Raw genomic sequence first — 24,397 nt, forward strand, 5'->3', positions numbered from 1 at the left:
ATTCCAAGACTTGGTAATTTATGAAAGAGGAAAGTAACACTGATATTTCATATATGGGAGACTGACTGGTGGTGTCATGGATAGAAATGTTGAAGTAAAAATGAGGAACAAGTGTTCAATTAATAAACATTTCTTAGTGATTACTTTGTGCAGGGATACAAAGACAAAATCAAAACAGCTTTACCCTTAGGAAGCTTACAATCTAGTCAGGGAAATATACATATAAAGGTATAAACTAGATGGATAAGAATAGGGACTGGACCTATGATTTCATTGGTGTAGGGAACTCCCCTTTAGCAAAAGTCCCTTTATCAATGTAGATTGACATTAAAAAAAAAGATTTATTTATTCAAAATTTCCCCTGTTACATGTAAAAAAATAAATTTTTCACATTGATTTTTAAAAAACTTTGTGTTCCAAATTTTCTTCCTCCCTCCCTTCCTCCCCACCCTAAGAAATCAAGAAATTCAATGTTATACATGTGCAGTAGATTGACACCTTTTTTTTGTAGTTTAAAGTCTTAGAGAATTGCCAAAGGCACTGAGAGATTAATTGACATGCCCAGGGTTACATAGATCTCATGAATTAGAGGTGGGACTTGAAACCAGGTCTTTCTGACTTGGAGACCAATTCTCTAAATTTAGAGAGAAGGTAATTTGGAGAAGCAATGGAAGCTGGGGGTAGGAAAGGCTTCTGTAGCCTGTGGTGCCTGAGCTGAGCTTCCAAGGAAACTAGAAATTTTAAGAGGTGAAAGTTAGCAGAGTGCTTTAAAGGCATGAAGGTTACCAGCAAAGACTTGGAGACAGTAGAGGGAATGTTATGTATGAGGAACAATAAACCTAATTTGACTGACTGTATGTTTGCATGAAGGGGAGTGATGTGAATGAAATAAAGCTACAAAGGTAGTTTGAGGCCAGGTTGTGAAGAATTTAAAATGCCAAACAGAGTAAGAACTACTTAAGTTTGAATAGGGGAGTGACATGGTCAGACCTATATTTTATTAAAATAACTTTATCAAGTATATGGAGGATTGATCAGAAAGAATTTAGAGGCTGGGAAAACATTTGGGGGGTTTTAGAACCACTCTTTAAAGAGATGATGAGGGTGGTGTGGCTCTGTGAAAGGGGAGAAATGTAAGGGATATAGAGGTAGAAATAAAATTTGGCAACTGGTGTGGGGTGAGTGAAATTTTTGGGAAAATATGATAAAATTCAGTTTTGGACATGTTGAATTTGAGATGGCCAGAATGTCATTTAAGTAGAAAAATCATATAGGTAGTTGGAAAGGTGGATCTGAATGTTTGGAGAGAGGTCAAGAATGGAGATAAATGGAGATAAAGATTGGGAGTTTTTGGTATAGATGTGAGGTAGCAGAAGCCTTGGTGGTGAATATTGTTGCCAAGGGAGAGTATAGAAAGAATCTAAAGGAACATCCACTGTAGGTGGTTGGGAAAAGGGTGAAGAGCAATTAGAGAGGTAGTAGCAGAACCAGAATATTGTTGTCTTTGAAGCTGAAGGAGCAAGTGTCAAAAGTTGTTGTAAGGCCAAGCAAAATGAGAATTTTAAGAGTATTTGGGAGGCAGCTAGGTGGTGCAGTGCATAAAGCACAGGCCCTAGATTCAGGAGGACTTGAGTTCAAATTCGGCCTCAGACACTTGACACTTACTAACAGTGTAACATTGGACAAGTCACTTAACCCTCATTGCCCCACAAAAAAAAAGACAAAATAAAAAGAGTATTGGATTTGGGGATTTAGTGACATTTTTGTTTAAAGTAATGCCTTTTGTTTTAAAACTGCATTCACTTCCTCCTCTCTATTGAACCCATCTTTGTAACAAACAAAAAGAGTTAAATATAAAATGCTATTTGGTTTTAAAAATTCTTTATAACCTAGTCCCAGGATGATCTGGGGACAGTGCGTGTGGCCTTTCAGCTAGCCATTCCATGAAAAAATCCATCTCTCAGTTCTGTGCCTTTTCACTGACTATCTCCTCTGTTTGGAATGGTCTTCCTTTTCACTTCCACTTTGGCTTTCTTTAAGACTCAGCTTTAGTCACGTCTTCTGCAGGAGACCTTTTCCCACTCCTTTCCCCAGTGCCTTCTCTGACATTACCTTCCTCTGGTCTCTATATATCTTGTGTGTATGTATGTGTATACATATACAATATTGTATATTATATATAATATTTTATATATGTGTATTTTCCCACTTAGACTATTGCAATAGCCTTTAATTGGTTTCCCTGCCTCAATTCTCTTCCCACTCCAGTTTATTTTCCCAATCATCTGCTAAAGTGATTTTTCTAAAGTATAGATCTGACCATGTCATCCCCTATTCAAACTCCAGTGACTTTTTACTTCTAGGATTGACTATAAAGACGTCAGTTTGACATTTAAATTACCCCCCCCACCACCCCCGGGCAATGAAGGTTAAGTGTATGTATGTGTATACATATACAATATTGTATATTATATATAATATTTTATATATGTGTATGTACACACACATGTATACCTTGAGTACAGGTAAGTTAATCAGTAAGCACTTATGAAATGCTCACAATGTGCCAGGCACTGTGCTAAGTTCTGAGGAATCAAAGAAAGTATCCCTAGTCCTTAGTATATTGCCTGGTACATAGTGAGTGCTTTATAAATACTTATTGACTAACAATTAAACAAAAACAACCCATACAGTGTGAATTAGCTTGTCTGACAGCGTATGTAACACTGTGTTCTCTGTAGTCTTCTGCCTCTCTGGAGAGATGTTTCATTATCTATTGCTTGAGACCAAGATTGGTTATTAAAATTATTTAGAGTTTGGCTTCATAGTGGTTTTTTTTCCTGCTTATATTATTGTAGTCATATATTTTCTGGTTCTGCTTATTTTATTTTGTATTCTTGATGTTCTTTCCAGCTGTGGATCTACGATCCTATGAAAAGAAATTTTTTCATATTTCTCTTATTCCTCATTTCTTATTGCACAAGAATATCCTATTACACTTATGTACCACAATTTATTTAGCCATTTCCCAATCGATGGGTACTCATTTAGTTGCTACCACAAAAAGTGCTGCTTGTAAATATTTTGATATAGATGAAACCTTTCCATTTGCCATTTTAGCCAGGTTTCTGGATGTGAGGTGAAACTCAATTTGTTTTAATTTCTCTTATTGTTAGTGATTTAGAACATTTTTTCATATACTTATTAATAGTTTGGGTTACTTTTGAATTCTGCATGTTCTTTCACCACTCATGGGTAGGGGAATGAACTTTGGCTTTAACTATGTGTCAGTTGCCTGTATATCTTGGATATTAGGCTCTAATAGTAATATTTGATGCACTTTTTTTTTGTTATGTAAGTTGTCTTTTATCTATGTTGATTTTATTCTCGTAAAAACTTTAATTTTATGTGATTCAAGTAATCAGTTTTTGTTTTATCTATCAGTATGCTTTTATTCAGTGTCTTTTATGTGCTAGGTACTGTTAGGTGCTGAGAATACAAGAACAAGTGTCCCTCAAGGGACTTATATTTTACTGAGCAGGCAAAATAGGTTCCCAGATAAATAAATGTGGGGTGTATACAAAATAAATACAGTGACTTGGAGGTGAAGGAGCACTACAGCTGAGGATAAAGAAAGGCAGTTAAGCTGAGCCTTGAAGGAAGCTAGGGGTTCCAAGAGACAGTTGCAGAGACAGTGCATTCCTGGCATGGGGGACAGTCCCATGGCATGAAGGTGGGAGGTGAATTATCTGTTTGGGAAATAGCAAGTAAAGGCACTTTAATTGGAGTAAGGGGAGTGTTATGTAAACAGCTTCTGCAGAAGACAGATTATGAAAGGCTTTTAAAACACCAAGGAGTTTATATTTTAGCCAAGAGGAAATGGAGCCATTGAAGGTAATTGAACAGCAGTCTTACATGGTTTAGACCTTTGTCTTAGGAATGTTAGTTTGGTATAAGATGAATTGGAGAGGGGAGAGACTGGTACAGGAAGACCAGTTAGGATTGAATGGAGGCCAGTTAGAGACTTTTGCAGTGGCCAAGGTGAGAAACAATGTGGTCCCAAAACTGAGCAGTTGCCCAAGAAGGAGATTGATGTGAGATGTTGTGTAGGTAGAATTGTTGAAATGTCAAGACTTTGTAGGTGTTTGAAAGGGACAGTGAGATGGTAAAGGAAGGGGAGAGGATAACTCCTAGATTGGTCCCTATACCTTTGTGTCAGAGACAGGATTTGAAGCCAGGTGTTCCTTACTCTAAGACCATCACTATAATCCCCTATTCTATTGAGACAGTTAAAATTATGCAACATAAATTTTAAGTGGTAGAAATTAGCATGATTTCATGACTTCATTACAGCTGTCTCCAAGCAATAGGCTAGGATGTTTCCCAGGATTGAGGATCAATAGGTCAGGAACAATTCAAGAGGGTTTGTGTATCTGGGGTTCAGATAATGATGGGTTCTGAGACGGTAGCATTAAGTTGACAGACCATGTTCACTTTTGCCAATTCCTGGAAAGCAGAATTCAACTGCTTCCTTATCCCAAAGCATGTTGAGAGAATTCCAAACCTCAGCCAGTAAATACTGAATGAAATTGGATTACTATAATTTGAACTCTTATCATTTCCCACTTAGACTATTGCAATAGCCTTTAATTGGTTTCCCTGCCTCAATTCTCTTCCCACTCCAGTTTATTTTCCCAATCATCTGCTAAAGTGATTTTTCTAAAGTATAGATCTGACCATGTCATCCCCTATTCAAACTCCAGTGACTTTTTACTTCTAGGATTGACTATAAAGACGTCAGTTTGACATTTAAATTACCCCCCCCACCACCCCCGGGCAATGAAGGTTAAGTGACTTGTCCAGGGTCACACAGCTAGTAAGTGTCAAGTGTCTGAGGCTGGATTTGAACTCAGGTCCTCCTGAATCCAGGGCCTGTGCTTTATCCGCTGAGCCACCTAGCCACTCCATAGCATTTGTTTTTATAAGATTCTGAGTTCCAAAATTTTCTCTCTTCCCTCCCCCCTCCCCAAGATGGCAAGCAATCTGATATAGATTATATATATACAATTGCATTAAACATGTTTCTGCATTATCCATATTGTGAAAGAAGAATCAGAACAAAAGGGAAAAACCTCAAAAAAAGAAAAAAAAAGTAAAAATAGTATGGTTCAATCTGCATTCAGATTGCACATTTCTTTTTCTGGATGTAGAGAGCATTTTCCATCATGAGTTCTTTGGAACTGTCTTGAATAATTGTATTGCTGAGAAGAGCTAAGTCTATCATAGCTGATCATCACACAGTGTTGCTATTACTGTGTATCATATTTTTCTGGTTCTGCTTACTTTGCTCAGCATCAGTCCACTTAAGTCTTTTCAGGTTTTTCTGAAATCTGCCTGCTCATCATTTCTTATAGCAGAATAGTATTTCATTACATTCATATACCACAACTTGTTCAGCCATTCCCCAACTGATGGTCATCCCCTCAATGTACAATTCTTTGTCACCACAAAGAGAGCCAACATGTTTTTATTAAGTGCCTACTATGTACCAAGCTGTGTGCTAAGTATTAGGGTTACAAAGAAATGCAAAAATAGTCCATACCCCTTAAGGAACTCACAATTTAATAGAGTAGACAGCATGCAACCAACTATATACAAACATGATAAATATGTAGGAATAATTGGAGATGATCAGTAGAGGGAAGGCACTAGCATTAAGAAGGATGCAGAAAAGCTTCTTGATGACACCTTCATTACACCTCAGATTTTAGCTGAGACTTGAAGGAAGCCATGAAAAACCAAGGAGTTGAGGAGAGCATGGGGGACAGATAGCAGGTGAAAATGCAGACACTGGAGATGTAGTTTCTTTTGTGAGGACCAGTAAGGAGGCTAGTGTCATTGGATCATAGATTACATGGAGTTGGGTGGGGGTAGGGTATAAAACTGGAAAAGTAGGAAGTATCCAGGTTATAATGACCTTTAAATGCCAAACCGTTGGAGTTTGCATGTGAGTGACATGGTCAGTCTTACTCTTTAGAAAGGTCATTTAGTTGAATGGAGGTTGAACTAGAGTGAAAAGAAATTTGAAGCAGGGAGACTAACTAGCAGGTTATTGCAACAGTCCAGGTTTGTCAGGTGATAAAGGCCTCTACCAGGCTGTTGGCAATGTCAGAGGAGAGTAGGGGAATGTATATTATTAATAATCTTATGAAGGTAGAAATGATAGGACTTAGCAGCAGATTGGATATGAGGAATGAGGAGTTGAAGATGAAACCTAGGTTGCAAGCTTGAGTGGCCGAGAGGATAGTGGTGCCTTTGACAGTATTAAGAAAGTTGGGAAGAGGGAAGGCTTTTTTGGGGAAAGATGACAAGTCAGTTTAGGATCTGGATTGAGGTTAAGACTGGATAAATAGATCAGAGACTGTCTTCATAGGGATGAATTCATAGGATTGATGAGATTACTAAGTGAGAAAGTATAGAGGGAGAAAAGGAGAGGGTTTAGGACAGAACCTTGGGCTAGTAGATCAAGATATAACTAAGGGGATTGATGAGAAAGTCCTACAGGTAGGAGGAGAAGAAACAAGAAAAGAGTGCCAGTGAAAACCTAGGAAGAAGAGAGTATCCAGAAGAGCATGATCAAGAGTGTCAAAGGCTTCAGAGAAATCAAGAAGGATGTGGATAAAGGAAAGGGCATTAGATTTGGTAATTAAGAGATCTCTGGTAACTTTGGAAAGAAGTTAAATGATGAGATTGGAAGTCAGACTGCTGAAGGTTAAGAGGAGAGGAAAGGAAGTGGGGGCAGCAGTTGCAGATGGCCTTCTCAAAGAAGTTAGTGAAGAAAGGGGGAGAAGAGATAAAAGATAATAGCTAGTAGGGGTGAGGGATTCACAGACTTGTTTGTAGGCAGCAGGAAGGGAGCTAGTAGACAGGAAGAGATGGAAAATAAATGAGGGTAGGTTTGATAGAGGGGGCGCCATTTGCTGGAGAAAATAGAATGGGGTCATGTATGTTAGAGATGTTTACTTTGGCATAGTTCTTTTATCCATCTCTTGTGTGGGTTAAAAGTGAAGAAGGAGATAATGAGGAAAAGCATCCAAATGATGTGAGGAGGAAGGGAGAAGAAGGAGTCTTTGGCCATTGGCCTGAATTTTTTCTCCTGAAACATGAGGCAAGGTTCTCAACTGCCTATGGACAGGGATGGGGAAGGAAGCCATGGGAGGTGAGGAGTGATGAAAAAGTTTCGAAAAACTGTAGTGGTGAGTAGGGTAGCGAATCAGAGTGGTGTAAAAGGATTGGATTGCCTTGCTCAGCAAGCACCCATTTGAAAGTAACACAAATTTGTGGAGAACCTCCTTAGCACTGTTACGATTTTGTCTAGCTTCATTTGGTAGCAGGAGAATGGGGATGAAAGAGTGAAGGCAGACGATAATGGTAGTGATCCAAGCTAAAATTTGGCAGATCAGTGATTGGATAAGGGGTCAGAGGGACTTAAGAGTACACGATAGCATAGAGTTGGACTAGTTTACCAAGGTATTAAGATGGGGAAGGGAGGAGAATGTATCTTGTGTAGAGGCGATGACCTGAAAAAGTACTGAGAAGTGGAGGGATTGGAGGTCACAGAATATAAAGAAAAAGGTTGATGGAGTGATAAAAGTTTATGATGAGAGAAAGGCATTTCAGAGTTTATGAATGTAGAAGTTGAATATTTGTGGGCAAGATCAAGAGTATAAACATCTCTGTTTAGCCAAGATTGAGTAGGAGAGTTGGTTAGGGGAAATGGACCAGTTGAGGAACTGGGAAGGTAGGGTGTTTGCTTGAGGGAATATCAATTTGTATGCATGAGGGAATATTAGTAAACATATTAAGCGTCTACTCTGTGCCAGGCACTGTGGATACAGATTAAAAAAAAAAAAGACAGTCCTTGCCCTCAAGGAACTTAAAATCTAGTGGGGGAAGACAACACACAAAAGAAAGCTAAAAAGAGAGTAAGAACGTACCTAAGTCAGGTGGGGGGACAGGCAGGAAGAAGTCTGAGCTGGGAGAGGGAGAGAAGTATATCATTGTGTATGTTGAGAGAATATCAGGTTTTCATGACACTACTCTAGTTCCTCATCCTCCCTGTCTCTCCTAGTCTCCTTTGCTGGACCTTCATCCCACTGAGTGTCCTCCCAAAGCTCAAGTATGAGGACAGGAATTAGAGGAGAAAGACTGTGAGCTAGGTACTGAACTTGTAGAAGAAATAATAGTGTCCTGGAGGTTAGTAGATTCATAGCTACCAGAATCTTGATTGGATGCTGAACTTGTAGAAGAAATAATAGTGTCCTGGAGGTTAGTAGATTCATAGCTACCAGAATCTTGATTGGATGATTAATAGGGATTGGTTGGACCTCAAAGCAGGAGAGGTTACTGAGTGATAGTGGTAGAGAGTCTGAAAGTGGCAGTGGGAGAAAGGAATATTCTGATTCTCCCACCACAACTTGTGAGTCAGTTATGTGAGTGAAACTGCAGCCAGTGCTGGTAAGGGTGGTGAGGAAAGCTGTATCATTAGAAGGGAGCTAGGTCTCTTGTAGGGAGTACAAGAAGAGAGAAAGAATGAGAAAGGAAAAGGTTTAAGATGAAAACAAGTTTGTCACCTATGGAGCAAGCATTCCAAGAAAGCTCAGTGGAAAAGGTCAGTAGCTCTGGAGTAGGGCATTTGTGGTGGGGGTTGGGTAATTTTGATCTTGCCATAAATGTTTGACTTTCACGTTCATGAACTTAGAAAGTTTTTCATCTGATCATAAGCTTTCATCATTCCTTCTTTCCTATGCCTTATTGACCCTCCTAAACCTGTCTTTCATTCTCAGTGAGACCATCATTCCCTTCTCCCATTAGTCCTTTCTTTAGTCTCTACCCCTTCTTTGACTACTTTTACCTCCTGTTGCCATTCATACCTTGTTAAACACTAGCCCTGAATTATTCTAATCATTTGCCTCCTTCATTCTTTTTTTTTGGTCCTCTTTTCTTGTCCCTGTTTATATCTTGTCAAATCCCAGTCCTGGATTACTCTAATTATTTGCTTCCTGTGCTCCCATATGGTACTGGAGGAAATCACAAAACCTGGCTTCACTACAAATGTATATTATCTTATCTCAACTGTGCCCTCTCTGTAGCAAGATAGTGCTCACCTTCTTCCCTACTTCTCCCTAATTGGTTAGCTACTTCTACTGCAGAAACAGCTAGTGACACAGCAGATAGAGAGTTGTACTTGGAGTCCAAAAGAGTTCAACTCTGGCCTCACTTACTAGCTGTCTGATCATGGGCAAGTCATTTAATCTCTGTTAGTCTCAGTTTCTTCAACTGTAAAATGAGAAAAATGGCATTTGTTTTCCTAGATTTGTTGGGAGGATCAAATAAGATAATATTTTGTAATAGAGATAATATTCTGTATGTACCTAGTTATTTCTTTTTTTATTTGTAAGTTTCTTTGAGATCAGGGACAGTTTTTGCCTTTCTTAGTAACCATAGCACTTAACATATAACAAGCGCTTAATAAGTGCTTGTGACTTATTCTCTAAATTCAGGACCCTTTAGAGTTTATCACCACCTACCTTTACAAACATGTCATTATTTCCCACTATGCACTCTGTGTTGGAGTCAAAATGGTTAACTTTTTCCTTGGACTGCATTCCTTGTGAGCATAATGGTGACAGAACTTTGGACCAAGCCATATGGTCCAGTTCAAGGAAAATGGGATGTTTATTAGACAGAATAGCAAATTTAAAGGGAGTGTGATAACTGTCTTTAAGGGCTATCGTTTAGAAGTGGGATTAGACTTTTGGATTAGACTTTTTTCTACTTGGCCTCACAATGTAAAACTAGGAATAGAGGATGCACACTGGGAAACCGATTTAGGATTAATATAAGGACAAACTTCCTCATAGAGTTCTTAAAAGGTGAACTATGCTGGCATGGGAGGCACTGGGTTCTCATGCATTGGAAGTTTTCAAATAGAAGTTAGATGACCAGGTTCCCGGTGCCGGAAGGCGCACGTGTCTCTTTTCGGGTGGTCCCATTTGTGCAGCCAAAATGAAGTTCAATCCCTTCGTGACCTTGGACCTCAGCAAGAACCACAAGAGACACTTCAACTCGCCCTCGCACATCTGGAACAAGATCATGTCGTCCCCACTCTCCAAGGAGCTGAGGCAGAAATACAACGTTCACTCCATGCCCATCCGGAAGGACGACGAGGTCCAGGTTGTTCATGGACACTACAAAGGCCAGCAAATTGGCAAGGTAGTGCAGGTTTACAGAAAGAAATAAGTCATCTACATTGAGCGTGTGCAGCATGAGAAAGCTAACGGCACAACTGTTCATGTGGGCATTCACCCTAGTAAGGTAGTTATCACCAGACTAAAACTGGACAAAGATCACAAAAAGATTCTTGAGTGTAAAGCCAAATCCCGACAAGTTGGAAAGGAGAAGGGCAAATATAAAGAAGAAACCATTGAGAAGATGCAAGAATAAAGTGATCTGTTGTACAATTGTAATTAAAAATGAAAATTAAAAAAAAAAGTTAGATGACCAGTTGTCAGAGGTGGGAATTATTTTTTCTGATCTAGGTTAAACTAGAAAACTATTGAGGTTCCTTCCATCTTTGATATTCTGTTTTTACTATGGTTCATACTGTAAATTTATAAACATGGTAGGTAGGTATCAGGCCAATTAAATGGATTTTTTATTTGGTGGCAAAGAAGTCTTTTCTGTATATATTTGTATTTCTCTGGTTTCTTTAATGTTAGCATTTGGATTATATGGATCATATTGCTCTTAATTTAGACTATATTTTCCCCCCTCATATCTAGCTTGTCTAAAATTGGGAACCCTGTGATCTGTCTGTGCTTTAAAAAAATAGATATAATTTTTCCTTCCATAAATATCTGATTTTAAGGAGTTGGCATATATATAGACCAAAGTATATTGACCTTGGATATGTGAATTTTACTATTTAAAAATTCCCACCTTGAAGCACGTAGGTGGTACACTGAATAGAGCACTGGGCCTGGAATCAGAAAGATCAGAGTCCAAATCCGACCTTAGACACTCACTAGCTGTGTGACCCTGGGCAAGTCACTTAACCCCTGCCTGTATAAAACTGGAGAAAGAAATGGCAAAGCCCTGCAGTATAAAATTCCCACCTCCACATGAGAACACAATCTATTGTTAGTGTCAGTACTTGACCATATAAAAATATGTGTATGAATCAATCAACAATTGATCATTTCTTTTTTTTTTTAAAGTGAGGCAATTGGGGTTAAGTGACTTGCCCAGGGTCACACAGCTAGTAAGTATCAAATGTCTGAGGCTGGATTTGAACTCAGGTCCTCCTGAATAATCCAGGGCCAGTGCTCTATCCACTGCGTCGTCACCCAGCTGCCTCGATAATTTCTTAAGTTCTACTTTTGCTAGACATTGTGCTAAGCACTAGAAATACAAAGAAAGTAAAAGAATTGATTCTGCCCATAAGGAACTTCCATTCTATTAGGTGAAATAAATAACACATATGTCTTTGTTATTTTGTTGTTCAGTCATGCCCAACTCTTCATGACCCCATGGACCATAGCATGCCAGGCCATTCTGTTCTTCACTATCTCCTGAAGTCTGTCCAATCTCATGTTCTTTGCTTCCATGACATATCCCTCTCATTCTCTATCAAATCCTTTTCCTTTTGCCTTCAATCTTTTACCAATATCAGGGTCTTTTCCAGTGAGTCTCATTTGGCCAAAATATTTAAGCTTCAACTTTAGTATTTGTCCTTCCAATGAGTAGTCTGGATTAATTTCTTTAACTATTGACTGATTTCATCTATTTGCTGTTCAGGGGACTCTTTTTTTTTTTTTTTTAAAGTAAGGCAATTGGGGTTAAGTGACTTGCCCAGGGTCACACAGCTAGTAAGTGTTAAGTGTCTGAGGCTGGATTTGAACTCAGGTACTCCTGACTCCAGGGCCGGTGCTCTATCCACTGCGCCATCTAGCTGCCCCTTGGACTCTTAAACGTCTTCTCTAGCTCCACAATTTGAAAGAGTTAGTTCTCAGTTTTCCTACAAACGCTAAACGGATGTTTGTTGGCAGTGTGATATCTCTGCTTTTTAGTATGCTGTTCACATTTTCCATAGCTTTCCTTCCAAGGAATAAATGTCTTTTAATTTCATGCTGCAGTCGCCATCTGCAATGATCTTTGAGCTTAAGAATATAAAATCTGATATTGCTTCCATTTCTTCTCCCTCTATTTTTTAGGAATTGTTGGGACTAGTTGGCATGATCATATGAATATATACAAAATAAATAAAGGGTAATTGTGCAGGAGAATAGACTACTGGCAGGAAGATCAAGAAAGAAAAGGCTTCATGTAGAATGTGGAGTTTGAGCTGAGTTGTGAAGGAAACAATTTGTATAGATAGATCATCTGTTGTATTGTGGCAGGTATGGCTATATTTTGATAGGTGGGTTGTGTGTATGCCTGTAAGAATGAGTTCATGTTAGGGCAAAGGAAAATGGATAATAGGTATATATGTCATTAGAAGATAATGAGGGGCAGCTAGATGGTGCAGTGGATAGAGTACCGGCCCTGGAGTCAGGAGTACCTGAGTTCAAATTCAGCCTCAGACACTTAACACTTACTAGCTGTGTGACCCTGGGCAAGTCACTTAACTCCAATTACCTGACTTAAAAAAAAAAAAAAAACAACAAACCAAAACCATATAGACCTATTCTTAGTGATTCTAATGGGGAAGACATGTAAGCACATAAAAAGCACTGTAGATAAAAAGACAAGGTGGTACTTGAGCTAAGTCCTGAAGGAGACCAAGGATTCTAAGAGCTTGAGTATGAAGAACATTCCAGGCAGAAGAGATAGTTCATATAAAGACATGGAAATGGGAAATAAAGCAGTATGTGTGAGGAAGAGTAGGTAGGCCAGTGTGATAGAACCATAAAGTACTTGAAGGGGATGAATGTGTAAGAAGATTAGAAAGCTAGGAAGAGGCTAGGTTGTGAAGAGTTTAAATGGCAGACATGGAGTTTTATATTTTATACAGGAGGTTTCATTGGAATTTATTGAGTTTAAGTTTGTCATGGATCAGATCTTTGTTTTAGGAAAATTCACTCTGGCAGGAGAGCTAGAAGATGGTTTGGAGTAGGGACACCAGTTAGAAGTCCAGGTGAAAATGTCTGTACGTGGGTGGCAGCTAAGTGAGTGTAGAGAAAAGAATGTATATGAGAAATTTTGGGAAGGTAGAAAAGGTAAGACTTCACAATAACTTCTATTTGTGAAGTGAGTGCAAGTGAGGAGTTGAAGAAGTTGAGAAATTGAAGTTGCATGCTTATTTGTCTGGAAAGATGGTGATGCCCTCAGTAGTGTAAGAAAGGAGAGTTCAGTGACCTGATGGATTTCTGTAAAAGATAAAGATCTGTTTGAACAGTTTGAGTTTGAGCTGTCTGTGGGACATTTATTTCAAAATGTCCAATTAACATTGGGGAATGTAGATCTGGGACTCAGGATAGAGGCTAGGACTGGATATAGATCTGGGAATCATACAAAGAAATGACATTTTATATATAATATGGTTACATATATATATGTGTGTATAGTGTGAAGGACACTGAATTTGGAGTCGACTCGCTTCTGGCTAACTGCCTTGGTTAAGTCATCCAACCTCTTAATGTCTGAAGCACTAAATATAGCAAAATATAAATTGTGGATGACTTCCAGATCTGTACCATCAGAATATATTTCTACATTGAGAATTCTCTTTACTATCTGAGCAAAGAATCTTTTTACTCTGCTTATGTAACATTAGCTATATAAAGTCCATACTCATTGAATTCTTGAGGTATTTTAGTTGTTTGATCAGGATTACACATAGTATCTTCTGAAAAGAAAAGGCTTGGTATATTTGATAGGGAAAACAGATTAGGTAAGTCTCTGTAGTTCTAATGAAGTAGATCAAATTCTGATAACTATATCACCTCTGTATATGTGATGGAAAATATTCTTCCAACTATAACTCAAATACTTAGGGAAAACAAAGTTTTCTTGTAAGTTCTATAGTTATTAAAAGAATAAACTTCAGATTCAACCAAATTTTGATGCCAACAAGCTCTTTTTTTTTTTTTAAGTGAAGCAATTGGGGTTAAGTGACTTGCCCAGGGTCACACAGCTAGTAAGTGTTAAGTGTCTGAGCCAGATTTGAACTCAGGTACTCCTGACTCCAGGTTCGGTGCTCTATCCACTGCGCCACCTAGCTGCCCCCCAACAAGCTCTTAATGCCTTTTCTTTTCTTTTCTTTCTTTCTTTCTTTCTTTCTTTCTTTCTTTCTTTCTTTCTTTCTTTCTTTCTTTCTTTCTTTCTTTCTTTCTTTCTTTCTTTCTTTCGTGAGGCAGTTGGGGTTAAGTGACTTGCCCAGGGTCACACAGCTAGTAAGTGTCAAGTGAAAAATTTTCATTATGGTGTAAGGAAGTAATCCCTACAGTGAAATATCTGTAGAGTTAAGTTTCAGATGTTCCTTCATTTTTCTCCCTTTTGTATAGTAATGTTGATTGGGTTGTGTGTATGGGGATCCACACTTTTACAAAACCCTGATTATGGTAAAACTTAATACAGCCCCATTTAGAAATTGTTATTTTATATTGTATAAGGATAGAATGTTGTTCCTGAAATCTAGAAGACTCCAGTTCAAATACAACTTCAGATACTTACTAGCTGTGTGCTCCTGGACAAATCATTTAACTTCTGTCTGCGTCAGTTTTCTTAACTGTATTGTAGAGGTCATAAGAGCATCTACTATCCAGGGTTGTTGCGAGGATCAAATGAGATAATATTTGCAAAGTGAGGCAGCTAGGTGGCATGGTGGATAGATGCTTGGCTTGGAGTTAGGAAGACCCAAGTTTATGTCCATGCTAAACACTTATTAGCTGTTTAATCTGGAACAAATTTCAACTCTGTCTCAGGTTACTCAATTGTGTTTTTTTTTTTACATATAAGGTATTTTATTTTTTCCGTTACATGTAAAGATAGTTCTCAACTTTTGTTTATACAAGCTTTACAATTTCAGATTTTTCTCCCTCCCTCCCCTCCCTCCCCCCTCCCTTAGACAGCAGGTAATCTGATATAGGTTATATCTATATATCTATATACATATACATATAGATATATATATACACATAATAACATTAATCCTATTTCTGCATTAATTCAGGTTACTCAATTGTAAAATGAAGATAATAGCATCTATCTCCCAGGGTTGTTGTGAGGGTAAAATGAGATAGTATTGGTAAAGTGCTTAGCACAGTGTCTGGCACATAGTAGATACTCCATTTTGCCCTCCCTCCTTCCCTTCTTTCCTTCACTCGTTTTATGGGAAGAAAATTTAACATGAATTCTGTTGTTAGATATTGCATGCTTGGATATGTGCATGCACTTATTCACTTTTGGCTGTAATGAGTGTGTGTTTTTTTTACTAGTGCTCATAGGATCATAGATTTAAAGCTGGGAGAGACCTTAGAAGTTGGTGAGTCTAACCTCTTAATTTCATTTCACAAATGAAGAATATGGAGGCTGAGAGAGTGTATGACTTGGCCAGGGTAACACAGGTAATATGTCCTAGTGTTGGATTTATACTCAGGTTGTAGTCCAGTGCTATATCCATTTCACCATCTAGCTGCCTAACAAAAAAGTGCTTCAAACAGGACTGAATGTGAGGTACGTAAATAACAGGGCTAAATATAAAATAAATTGGAAGTGGGGCAGGAAGACCGTGTTAGCTCCTGTGTTTGGTTTTAGACCTTATGCCTTAGGATGTCTGCTAGAGAAAGAAGTCAAACGTGACTCAATTCCAGTTCTTACCACTGGTACCAACACTGAACTGTTTCTTTATTTTTCATTTTTATTGGGAGAATGGAAAGGGAGGCACAGAAGTGCAATGGAATCCACCAATTAGTAAACATTTATTAAGTGCCTACTATGTGCTAGACACTTGCTAAGCTCTGAAGATACAAAAAGGTCTGCCCTTGAGAAGCTTACAGTCTAATGGGAGAGATAACAAATATATACAAAGCAATCTATATGCAGGATAAAGAGGAAAAATTAACAGATGGTAGGCACTAGAATTAAGAGGGATTGGGAAAGTCTTCCTGTAAAAGATGCAATTTTAGTTGAAACTAAATTATTATGAGGTAGGAATATGGTCTGTGATATTGTTATGTCAGAGAACTTTAGTTTGAATTCTGTTGTTGGATACTTAATGCTTGTATGATCTTGGGGGATTCACTTCTCCAGGCTTTAGTTTCTTTCATTTGTAAAAGGGAATTATAATAGATGGTCTTTTTTTTTTTTTTAGTGAGGCAGTTGGGGTTAAGTGACTTGCCCAGGGTCACACAGCTAGTGTCAGGTGTCTGAGGCTGGATTTGAACTCAGGTCCTCCTGACTCCAGGGCCAGTGCTCTATCCACTGCCACCTAGCTGTCCCGGACAGATGTATTCTTTGGGGGGGGGGGCAGGCAGGCCAATGAGGGTTAAGTGACTTGCCCAGGGTCACACAGCTAGTGTCAGGTGTCTGAGGCTGGATTTGAACTCAGGTCCTCCTGAATCCAAGGCCAGTGCTTTATCCACTGCGCCACCTAGCTGCCCCTCGGACAGATGTATTCTTAATACTCCCCTAAAAGCACTAAATGTTCTGACACCAGAGTGGTATTAAATACAGTTGAACAGTGGTTTAGTCATCAATGTGGACTAGAACAGGGATTTATAACCAATAATCTCTGGAGATATTCTGGAAGATAATTTACTTAGTTCTTTTTAGGTTGAAATTCTCATACTGTGGGATGTGATCATATTGATTATAAATCTGTTTTGAACATCTTGAGGAATAGGTTATGACCTTTGGTTTTAAATATAGTACTTATAGTAAGTTTTGCTGGCTTTATATTTTTTAAACTTTCATGTAATGACATGAAAAATAGTTGAGCTGAGTCTTCATCAACTGGCTCCAGCTTATTTCTCTAGGTCTTTATCTTCCCCATTTAGCACCATTTGTACCAGCTAAAATTTCTCTATCTTTTGAATATATTGTGCACATTCCTATCTCTGGTAACAGTGATTTCTCTCTCTAAAAAACTTTGGTAGCACTTACACTCTGCCTGTCTCTGGCTCTATATAGATATATATGTTTATATATTTATATATTGTTCACCAAGAATTTATCACATATTTCTAGTTGGGTTTACATATATATATAAGAAACATTCTGAGTGGTCACCATGAGATGCTCTAAACTTAGTTCTGTAATACTACTAATACTCAAATATTGTTGAAATTTTTCTTTTGGAAATGCTTTCAGCTTGAGTATACAAGAAAAAAAGTTTAATAGTCACACTTTGAGTTTGGGGAAATAATATTACCTTATTAATAGGACAGGCAGTGTAGTGCATAGTGGATATGACACTGGACTTGGAGTTAGAATGGCCTTGATTAAAAATCTACTTAAGACACTAGATGTGAGTGAGACCCTGGGCAAGTCACTTAACCTGTCTGTGCCTAAGTCTGTCAATGAGGAGATTGGATTTGTTGCCTTCTAAGGTCCTTTCCAGCTCGAAATTTGTCATCTTAAGATCCTGTGACCTACCTTGATCATGATACCTAATAATGTTTTTTTTTTTTAAGTTTATTACAGTGTACAATAGACTAAGATGATACAATCTTGACTGTAGGTGGCAACAGATGTTGAGGTAGGAAATGCAGATGTCAACAAAGCAAGAAAGAAACCAAAAGGAATCACCATCTTATCTACACGGGAACATCTACTTTTTGCCAGATTTCTTAACTCCATCACTGGCAAGTGGTCCCTTCCCAGCAGCTTTTGCTTTTAACTCTTCCAGTTTTTTCTGTTCTTTTTGTTTTTGTTTGAAAGCTATATCTTCCTCATCCATTTCCTTTGTTTGCTTCTTGGGCTGTTTCAGAGGCTGCTTCTTACCATCCTCACGACCCAACATCATGCAAGCTGCTCAGCTTCCCCAAGCCCCCTCACTGATACCTAATAATGTTAACAACAATTATGTTATTACAGGTGATATACTTTTCATGATTTCATTAGTGTTAAGTCCACTTCTTATCATAGCAATTTGGAATTCCTCTGTGCTTTAATAGAAGATTTTAGTGAATTGTGGCTGAAAAAAAATCATCACCTGAACTAGGTAGTCCTCTCATTTTCTGTTTGTGTCTGAAGTTTTTCCAATTTGGTTGGACCTATTTGAGCTTTTCATTCCTCAGGCTCTGGCACGACCATCTAGAAAACTCAATGCCACCTTTATGCTAAAGTAAGATATTGGAATAGGACATTAGTGGCTGGGTGTGATGGTGGTTAAATTATTGGAGTCAGTCAGAAGGCCTGAGTTTGAATCCCATGTCAAATACTTTGTAGCTGTGTGTCCCTGGGCAAGTCACATTACCTCTCAGTTTTCTCATCTGTAAAATGGGGATACTAGTAGTACTTAGCTCACAGGATTATTATGAGGATTAAATGGGATAGCATATAAAGCACTTTGTAAAACTTTAAAGTACTATATAAATTCAGTTATTATTAATTTTGACTTTATAAAAATGAAGTTTATTCTGAAAGGAACAGTTTGTTACTATTGAGGTTATTAAAAAGATTTCTTCGATCTCTGAAAGCAAAAGAGGAACTGCAGAAAAATTCCTTTTGGGCAACAGCAATATTGGAACCAAGTGTACAACTTTTGAAGGTATCTTTTGTTGTGGATAATAGCCATTTGGATAAATTTATACATATAATCATATTACCTTACATGCTATCACCCAACTAGATATAATTTTCCTGGAGGCAGCAGCAGATGAGTATTGAACTTAGAGTTATGAGGTCCTGAGTTCAAATTCAGCCTCAGACACTTACTAGCTGTGTGAGTCTGGGCAAGTCACTTAATATCTCTCTGCTTCAGTTTTCTCATTGGCAAAATGGAGATAATAATAGCACCCACCTTTCAGGGTTGTTGGATAAAATGAGATATTTGTAGAGCTCTTTGCAAACCTTAAAGTACTATAGAAATGCAAACTGCTGTTATTTTTATAGCAGGATACATCTGTACTGATTGTACAGTGTTTTTCATATAGTGCTGAAATGTTTGTTAATAATATATAAAAAAAGTCCTAACTTGTATGTAGGGTAATTCTGATGAGTTGGGATAGCTTTTAGGGATGATAACTTTTTATAAAACATGCACTGAAATCCACAGATATGTTCCCTGTTTGTTGTGTATAAGGCAAGAAGTAGTCAGACATTCTATATAGAGGGCTGTAGACAGGAAGAATTGAGTTCAAGTTCTGCCTCTGACACAGAATGACTGTGTGATCATAGGCTGGTTACTTTACATCTCAATGCCCCTGGTTCTCTTAAGAAATTTGGATGTTACATATGAGCAACAAATTTGCAAGGGGGGAGGGCGATTCTATTACATGAGGTCCTGTCACTACTGAAATCACAGTTATGTTCTTTTCCCTTTTCTGTACCCTCTAAAAAGTGTTTGACACTTTGTGCTTTCTAGATACATTGTACCAGGAAGTTTTAAAGGACACTCTATTGTCTATTTGTTTCCACCGTAAAATAAGAATTCTAAATTCCCAGGATGAGGGGGCAGCTAGATGGCGCAGTGGTTAAAGCACCAGCCCTGGATTCAGGAGGACCTGAGTTCAAATTCGGCCTCAGATACTTGACACTTACTAGCTGTGTGACCCTGGGCAAGTCACTTAACCCCCATTGCCTGCAAAAAATAAAAAATAAATAAAAATACACTTCTGAATTCCCAGGATGACTCTGTCTTTGCTATTGGTGCCTGACTAATTTCTCTAATATGGATGATGAATAAGGAAAGTGAGATCACTTCATATACATTTAGATTATGGAACTTTGCTTCCTGTCTTTTATTTTGTTATTTTTGTTGTCTAATTTAAGTGACCATTCTTTTCTAGTAGTGACTGCTTCATAATTTGTATTTTAAGATGAAAAAAAGTTATAGCCTTTAAGTTTTTTTGTAGTCTGTTCTGTTCTGTAAATTTCAAATTCTGTAAAATACTTAAAATGAATCATACATTGTATTAGATTGGAGTATTTGGATTGTGGAGTAGTTTGAGGTTATGGAGGTAGAAGTATAAAGATTTATAAAGTGGTCTTTCCCAATCTCTCTGAGATTATCTTTTATCTACACTGGATATATCCTTTTTGAACATAGTTTATTTGCATGTTGTCTTCCCCATTTATCATGTGACCTTCTTGAGAACAGGAACCTTAATAAATTTTTTTTAATTTAATTTTTTTCAATCAGTAAAAACTCGCTATCTCTCCCCCTCTTGCTGTTGAGAACAAAAGAAAAACAAAATCCATTACAAACATGTATAGTCACCAAAACATCACCATATTGATCATGTTAGTTCGTCAACAAACATTTATTAATATTTATTAAGTGCCCACTATGTTCCAGGCACTGTATTAAGTGCTGAGGGTACAAAGAAAGGCAAAAGACAGTCCCTGTTCTCAAGGACCTTCTAGTCTAATGGAGAAAGACAATACATAAAAAAGAGGCTGAAAAAAGGGAAGTAGGTTGGGGGGTGGGAGGGAATGATGAAGTCCTTGCAACCAGGTAGGAAATGATGAGGTACCTGCCCAGGGCCCTCTTTTTTTTTTTTTTTTTTAAAGCTCGGTCCAATGCCCAGTGTCACACAGCTAGTAAGTGTCACGTGTCTGAGGCTGGATTTGAACGCAGGTTTTCCTGAATCCAGGGCCGGTGCTTTATTCACTGCTCCACCTAGCTGCCCCCTCTGGGCCCTCTTTTAAAAGTAATCTAGGAGGAGCTCTCCAACATCCACCCTCTGTCCTCTCCAATCAGAGGGAGGGGGTGCCAGGGGCAGTGGGTAATCAGAGTTGTTTGATCTTTCGAGGTTTCTGCAAACCATGATTAATCAATAAACATTTATTAAGTGCCTACTGTATTTCAGGCACTATGCTGAGTGCTGGAGATGCACAAGAGGCACAGTGAAATTCAGATGAGCCTCCAGGTGGAAAGTACAAATATAACTGTCTCATTTTGCAATCTGAGTCTTTCAGCTCTTTAGTAGGAGGTGGGTAGCATATTTCATTATGAGTCCTCTGGAATCTTGGATGGTTAGAGTTCCTAAGTGTTTTTATCTTTACATTATTGTCTTCATTGTGTAACTTGTTCTATTGGTTCTACTTATATCATTTTTTGCAAGTCTTCTCAGGTTTCACCAAAACTACCCTCTTCATAATTTCATATAACAAAATAGTATTCCATCATATTGATATATCACAGCTTGTTCAACCATTCTTTCAATTGATGAGTATTCCTTCAGCTTCCCTTTTATTGCCATCTCAAAAGAGATATAAATTTTTTGTAAATCTTTAGAGTTTGTTTTGCTTAATTTTAATTCTTCCCTTAAACTTCATTCTCTTGAATTGCTTCTTCTGTCTTCCCATTGCCCTATTTCTGTTAAGTGAAATGTATTTTTATGCTGGTTGGTGAAAGTGAGGTTTGTGTCAGCCCCTCCCCATGGCTTTCCCTTCTTCCTTGTTTGAATAGACTTTTATTTATGCAATCCAGTTATATGAGATACTTTCCCCTAGTCTTTCCCCTTTTCTTAGTGTATTTCTCTCATGTTGCTTTCCTTTTTTTTTTTTTAAATGATCATTAAGATATAACATTTACTACCAGGCCTTCTGTTGACATAGACTACCCCTATGGTTTGATGGTGATAGGCTTCAGGGGGATATCTGTATCATCTCCTCATATTAAAATGGAAGCAATTTACCCATGAGTCTGTTATGACTGTTCCTTATTATCTTTTTATGCTTCTCTTCAGAGTTTACACACAGCTCTGCTGTATTCCTTGGGAATACTTGTTAGTCTTCTTTTTCATTAAAGATCCATTTGTAGGATTATAGTTATTTTTTGGTTGTAAGTTTATATCCTTTTCCTTCTGGAATATCTTATCCCCAACTCTCTGGGTTTTTTTTTTTTTTAAGTGAGGCATTTGGGGTTAAGTGACTTGCCCAGGGTCACACAGCTAGTAAGTGTGTGTTAAGTGTCTGAGGCCGTATTTGAACTCAGGTACTCCTGACTCCAGGGCTGGTGCTCCATCCACTGCGCTACCTAGCTGCCCTTCTCTGTTTCTGTTTAATGGTGGCTGTTAAATCTTGATTGTGACTGTGGCTCCTAGGTACTTGAATTCTTTCTTTCTGGCTGATTGTAGTATTTTCTTTGACTTAAAATCTCTGGATTTTGGCTACAATACTCCTGGCAATTTTCATTTTGGAGTTTATTTCACAAGGTGACTGGTGGATTCAATTTTCAACTTGCCCCTTTGATTCTAAGAGATCTGGACAGTTTTCTTTTATAATTTATTGAAATATGATGTCTAGACTACTTTGTGATTTCAGGTTGTCCAATGATTCTTAAATTATTTCTCCATGTTTTCCAGGTAGCTTTTTTTTTTAATGTGTTATCTTAAATTTTCTTCTTTTTTTTTCTTTTTAAGTCTTTTCTCTTTGTTTTACCATTCTTGTTGTCTGATACGGTAATTTACTTCTATTTGGTTTATTTTGATTTTTAGGGAATTTATTACTTTGGCAAGATTTTGAACATGTTTACAATTCTTCTTCCTCTTAATACTTTTCCAATTTTTCCATCCAGTGCTCTTGTTTTATTTATAAAACCATTCTTTAATTCTCAAAACAAAACCCCAAACAACTCTTGTTTTATGTTTTCTGGGAAATCTGTTTGTGTGTGTGTGTGTGTGTGTGTGTGTGTGTGTGTGTTTGTGTTTGTTTTGAGGCTTGCTAGTAGATGTTTTTGGAGTCATTTTCTCTTCTGGGTTTGTGTTTGGACCAACTATCACCATAATAGCCTTTTATGGTTGGATTCTTTTTGTCTTTGTTTGCTCATTCCAGCCTAACTTTAGAGGCAATGAGGTGGTGCAAGAGAGAGTACAAGTCCTAGAGTCAAGAAGACCTGAGTTCAAATCCAGCCTCACCTAATTACTAGCTGTTTAACACTAGGCAAGTCACTTAACCTCTGTCTGCTTCAGTTTGATTAACTATAAAATGAGCACCTAACTCCCAGGGTTGTTGTGTGAATCAAATGAGATATTGGTAAAGTGCTTAGCACAGTGACTGACACATAGTAGAGGCTTAATAAGTAAATGCTTGATCCCCTCCCTTCCCTCTACTTCCTGATTTTGGACTTCATATTAGGGCTAGGTTCTGCATTTCTGGAGAGAATGTCTGGGTTGGTCTTATTGCTTCTTTCTTTCTTTCTTTTTTTTTTGCTGGGCAATGAGGGTTAAGTGACCCGCCCAAGGTCACACAGCTAGTAAGTGTCAAGTGCCTGAGGCTGGATTTGAACTCAGGTACTCCTGAATCCAGGGTAAGTGCTTTATCCACTGTGCCACCTGGCTGCCCCCCTATTGCTTCTTTCTTGAAATATTATGTTGTATAATTCCAGGTTCTTTGGAACAGCTTTCAGTGCTCTCTTGGTGGTCTGATCCAAGGAATAATTTATCACTGCCCCTCTGGTCTGATTTCTGCAAGTTGTTGACTTGGGTTTGTTTCTGAACAACATTAGACTGCTTTGGACTCAGCCACTATCATCCAGCTGGGAATCTGTTGGGAATCTCTAGTGACAGAACTACTGACTTCTCTTTGTTTTGGGATGTCTGTCTTGAATTTTCCTCTGCAGGTTTCAGATTGGGCTAGAGTTTGGAACCCCACCCAGATTCCATGGGCCAAGCCACACAGCTCCTACTTGCTCTTGTACCCCGAAGAGCAGGTTCTTATCCCAGTCGGCCTGGGATCTGTGACCCAAAACTGGGTAGTGGGCAGCAAAAGTGTCAGTTGGCATTTGTTCTCACATTCTGCATGAGGTAACACCCTGGTGTGAGTGTGGGACCTTGGATTGCTCTTGTGTATGCTTCTTCTTGTCCTGGAACCCACTGAAGTTTTTTGAGGAAAGGCCTAATAAGAGTTGTGCTTTAAGAAGACTGCTTTAGGGGGCAGTTAGGTGCCGCAGTGTATAAAGCACCAGCCCTGGATTCAGGAGGACCTGAGTTCAAACATGACCTCAGACACTTGACACTACACTTGACACTTACTAGCTGTGTGACCCTGGACAAGTCACTTAACCCTCATTGCCCCGCCAAAACAAACAAACAAACAAAAAAAAGCCTGCTTTAAACACAGAACTAAGCATTACTGACAAAAGAGTTCTACAGACATTGGGAATGAAGTTGTACCAAGAGCACATTGGGTTCTTCATTTTGACATTTAAAGCCCTTCCCATTCT

At 38.3% G+C, this 24,397-nt stretch overlaps 2 protein-coding genes and 1 pseudogene across 2 annotated transcripts in view; 2 read left to right on the plus strand and 1 right to left on the minus strand.

Moving 5' to 3' along the window:
• Positions 1-24,397, plus strand: part of BIRC6 (baculoviral IAP repeat containing 6) — a 304,070-nt gene that overhangs the window by 5,108 nt on the left and 274,565 nt on the right.
• Positions 10,069-10,506, plus strand: LOC122743165 (annotated as a pseudogene).
• Positions 17,834-18,025, minus strand: LOC122743166 (translation machinery-associated protein 7-like). The gene has a single exon (XM_043987931.1). It carries the CDS (start codon positions 18,023-18,025, stop codon positions 17,834-17,836), a length of 192 nt encoding a protein of 63 aa, XP_043843866.1.

The sequence above is a fragment of the Dromiciops gliroides genome, chromosome 2 (genome assembly GCF_019393635.1).
Source record: "Dromiciops gliroides isolate mDroGli1 chromosome 2, mDroGli1.pri, whole genome shotgun sequence".
Classification (NCBI taxonomy): domain Eukaryota; kingdom Metazoa; phylum Chordata; class Mammalia; order Microbiotheria; family Microbiotheriidae; genus Dromiciops; species Dromiciops gliroides.

What these genes read in the sequence shown, in the direction of transcription:
- LOC122743166 (XM_043987931.1), bottom strand. Translation starts at nt 18,025, where the DNA reads ATGTTGGGTCGTGAGGATGGTAAGAAGCAGCCTCTGAAACAGCCCAAG.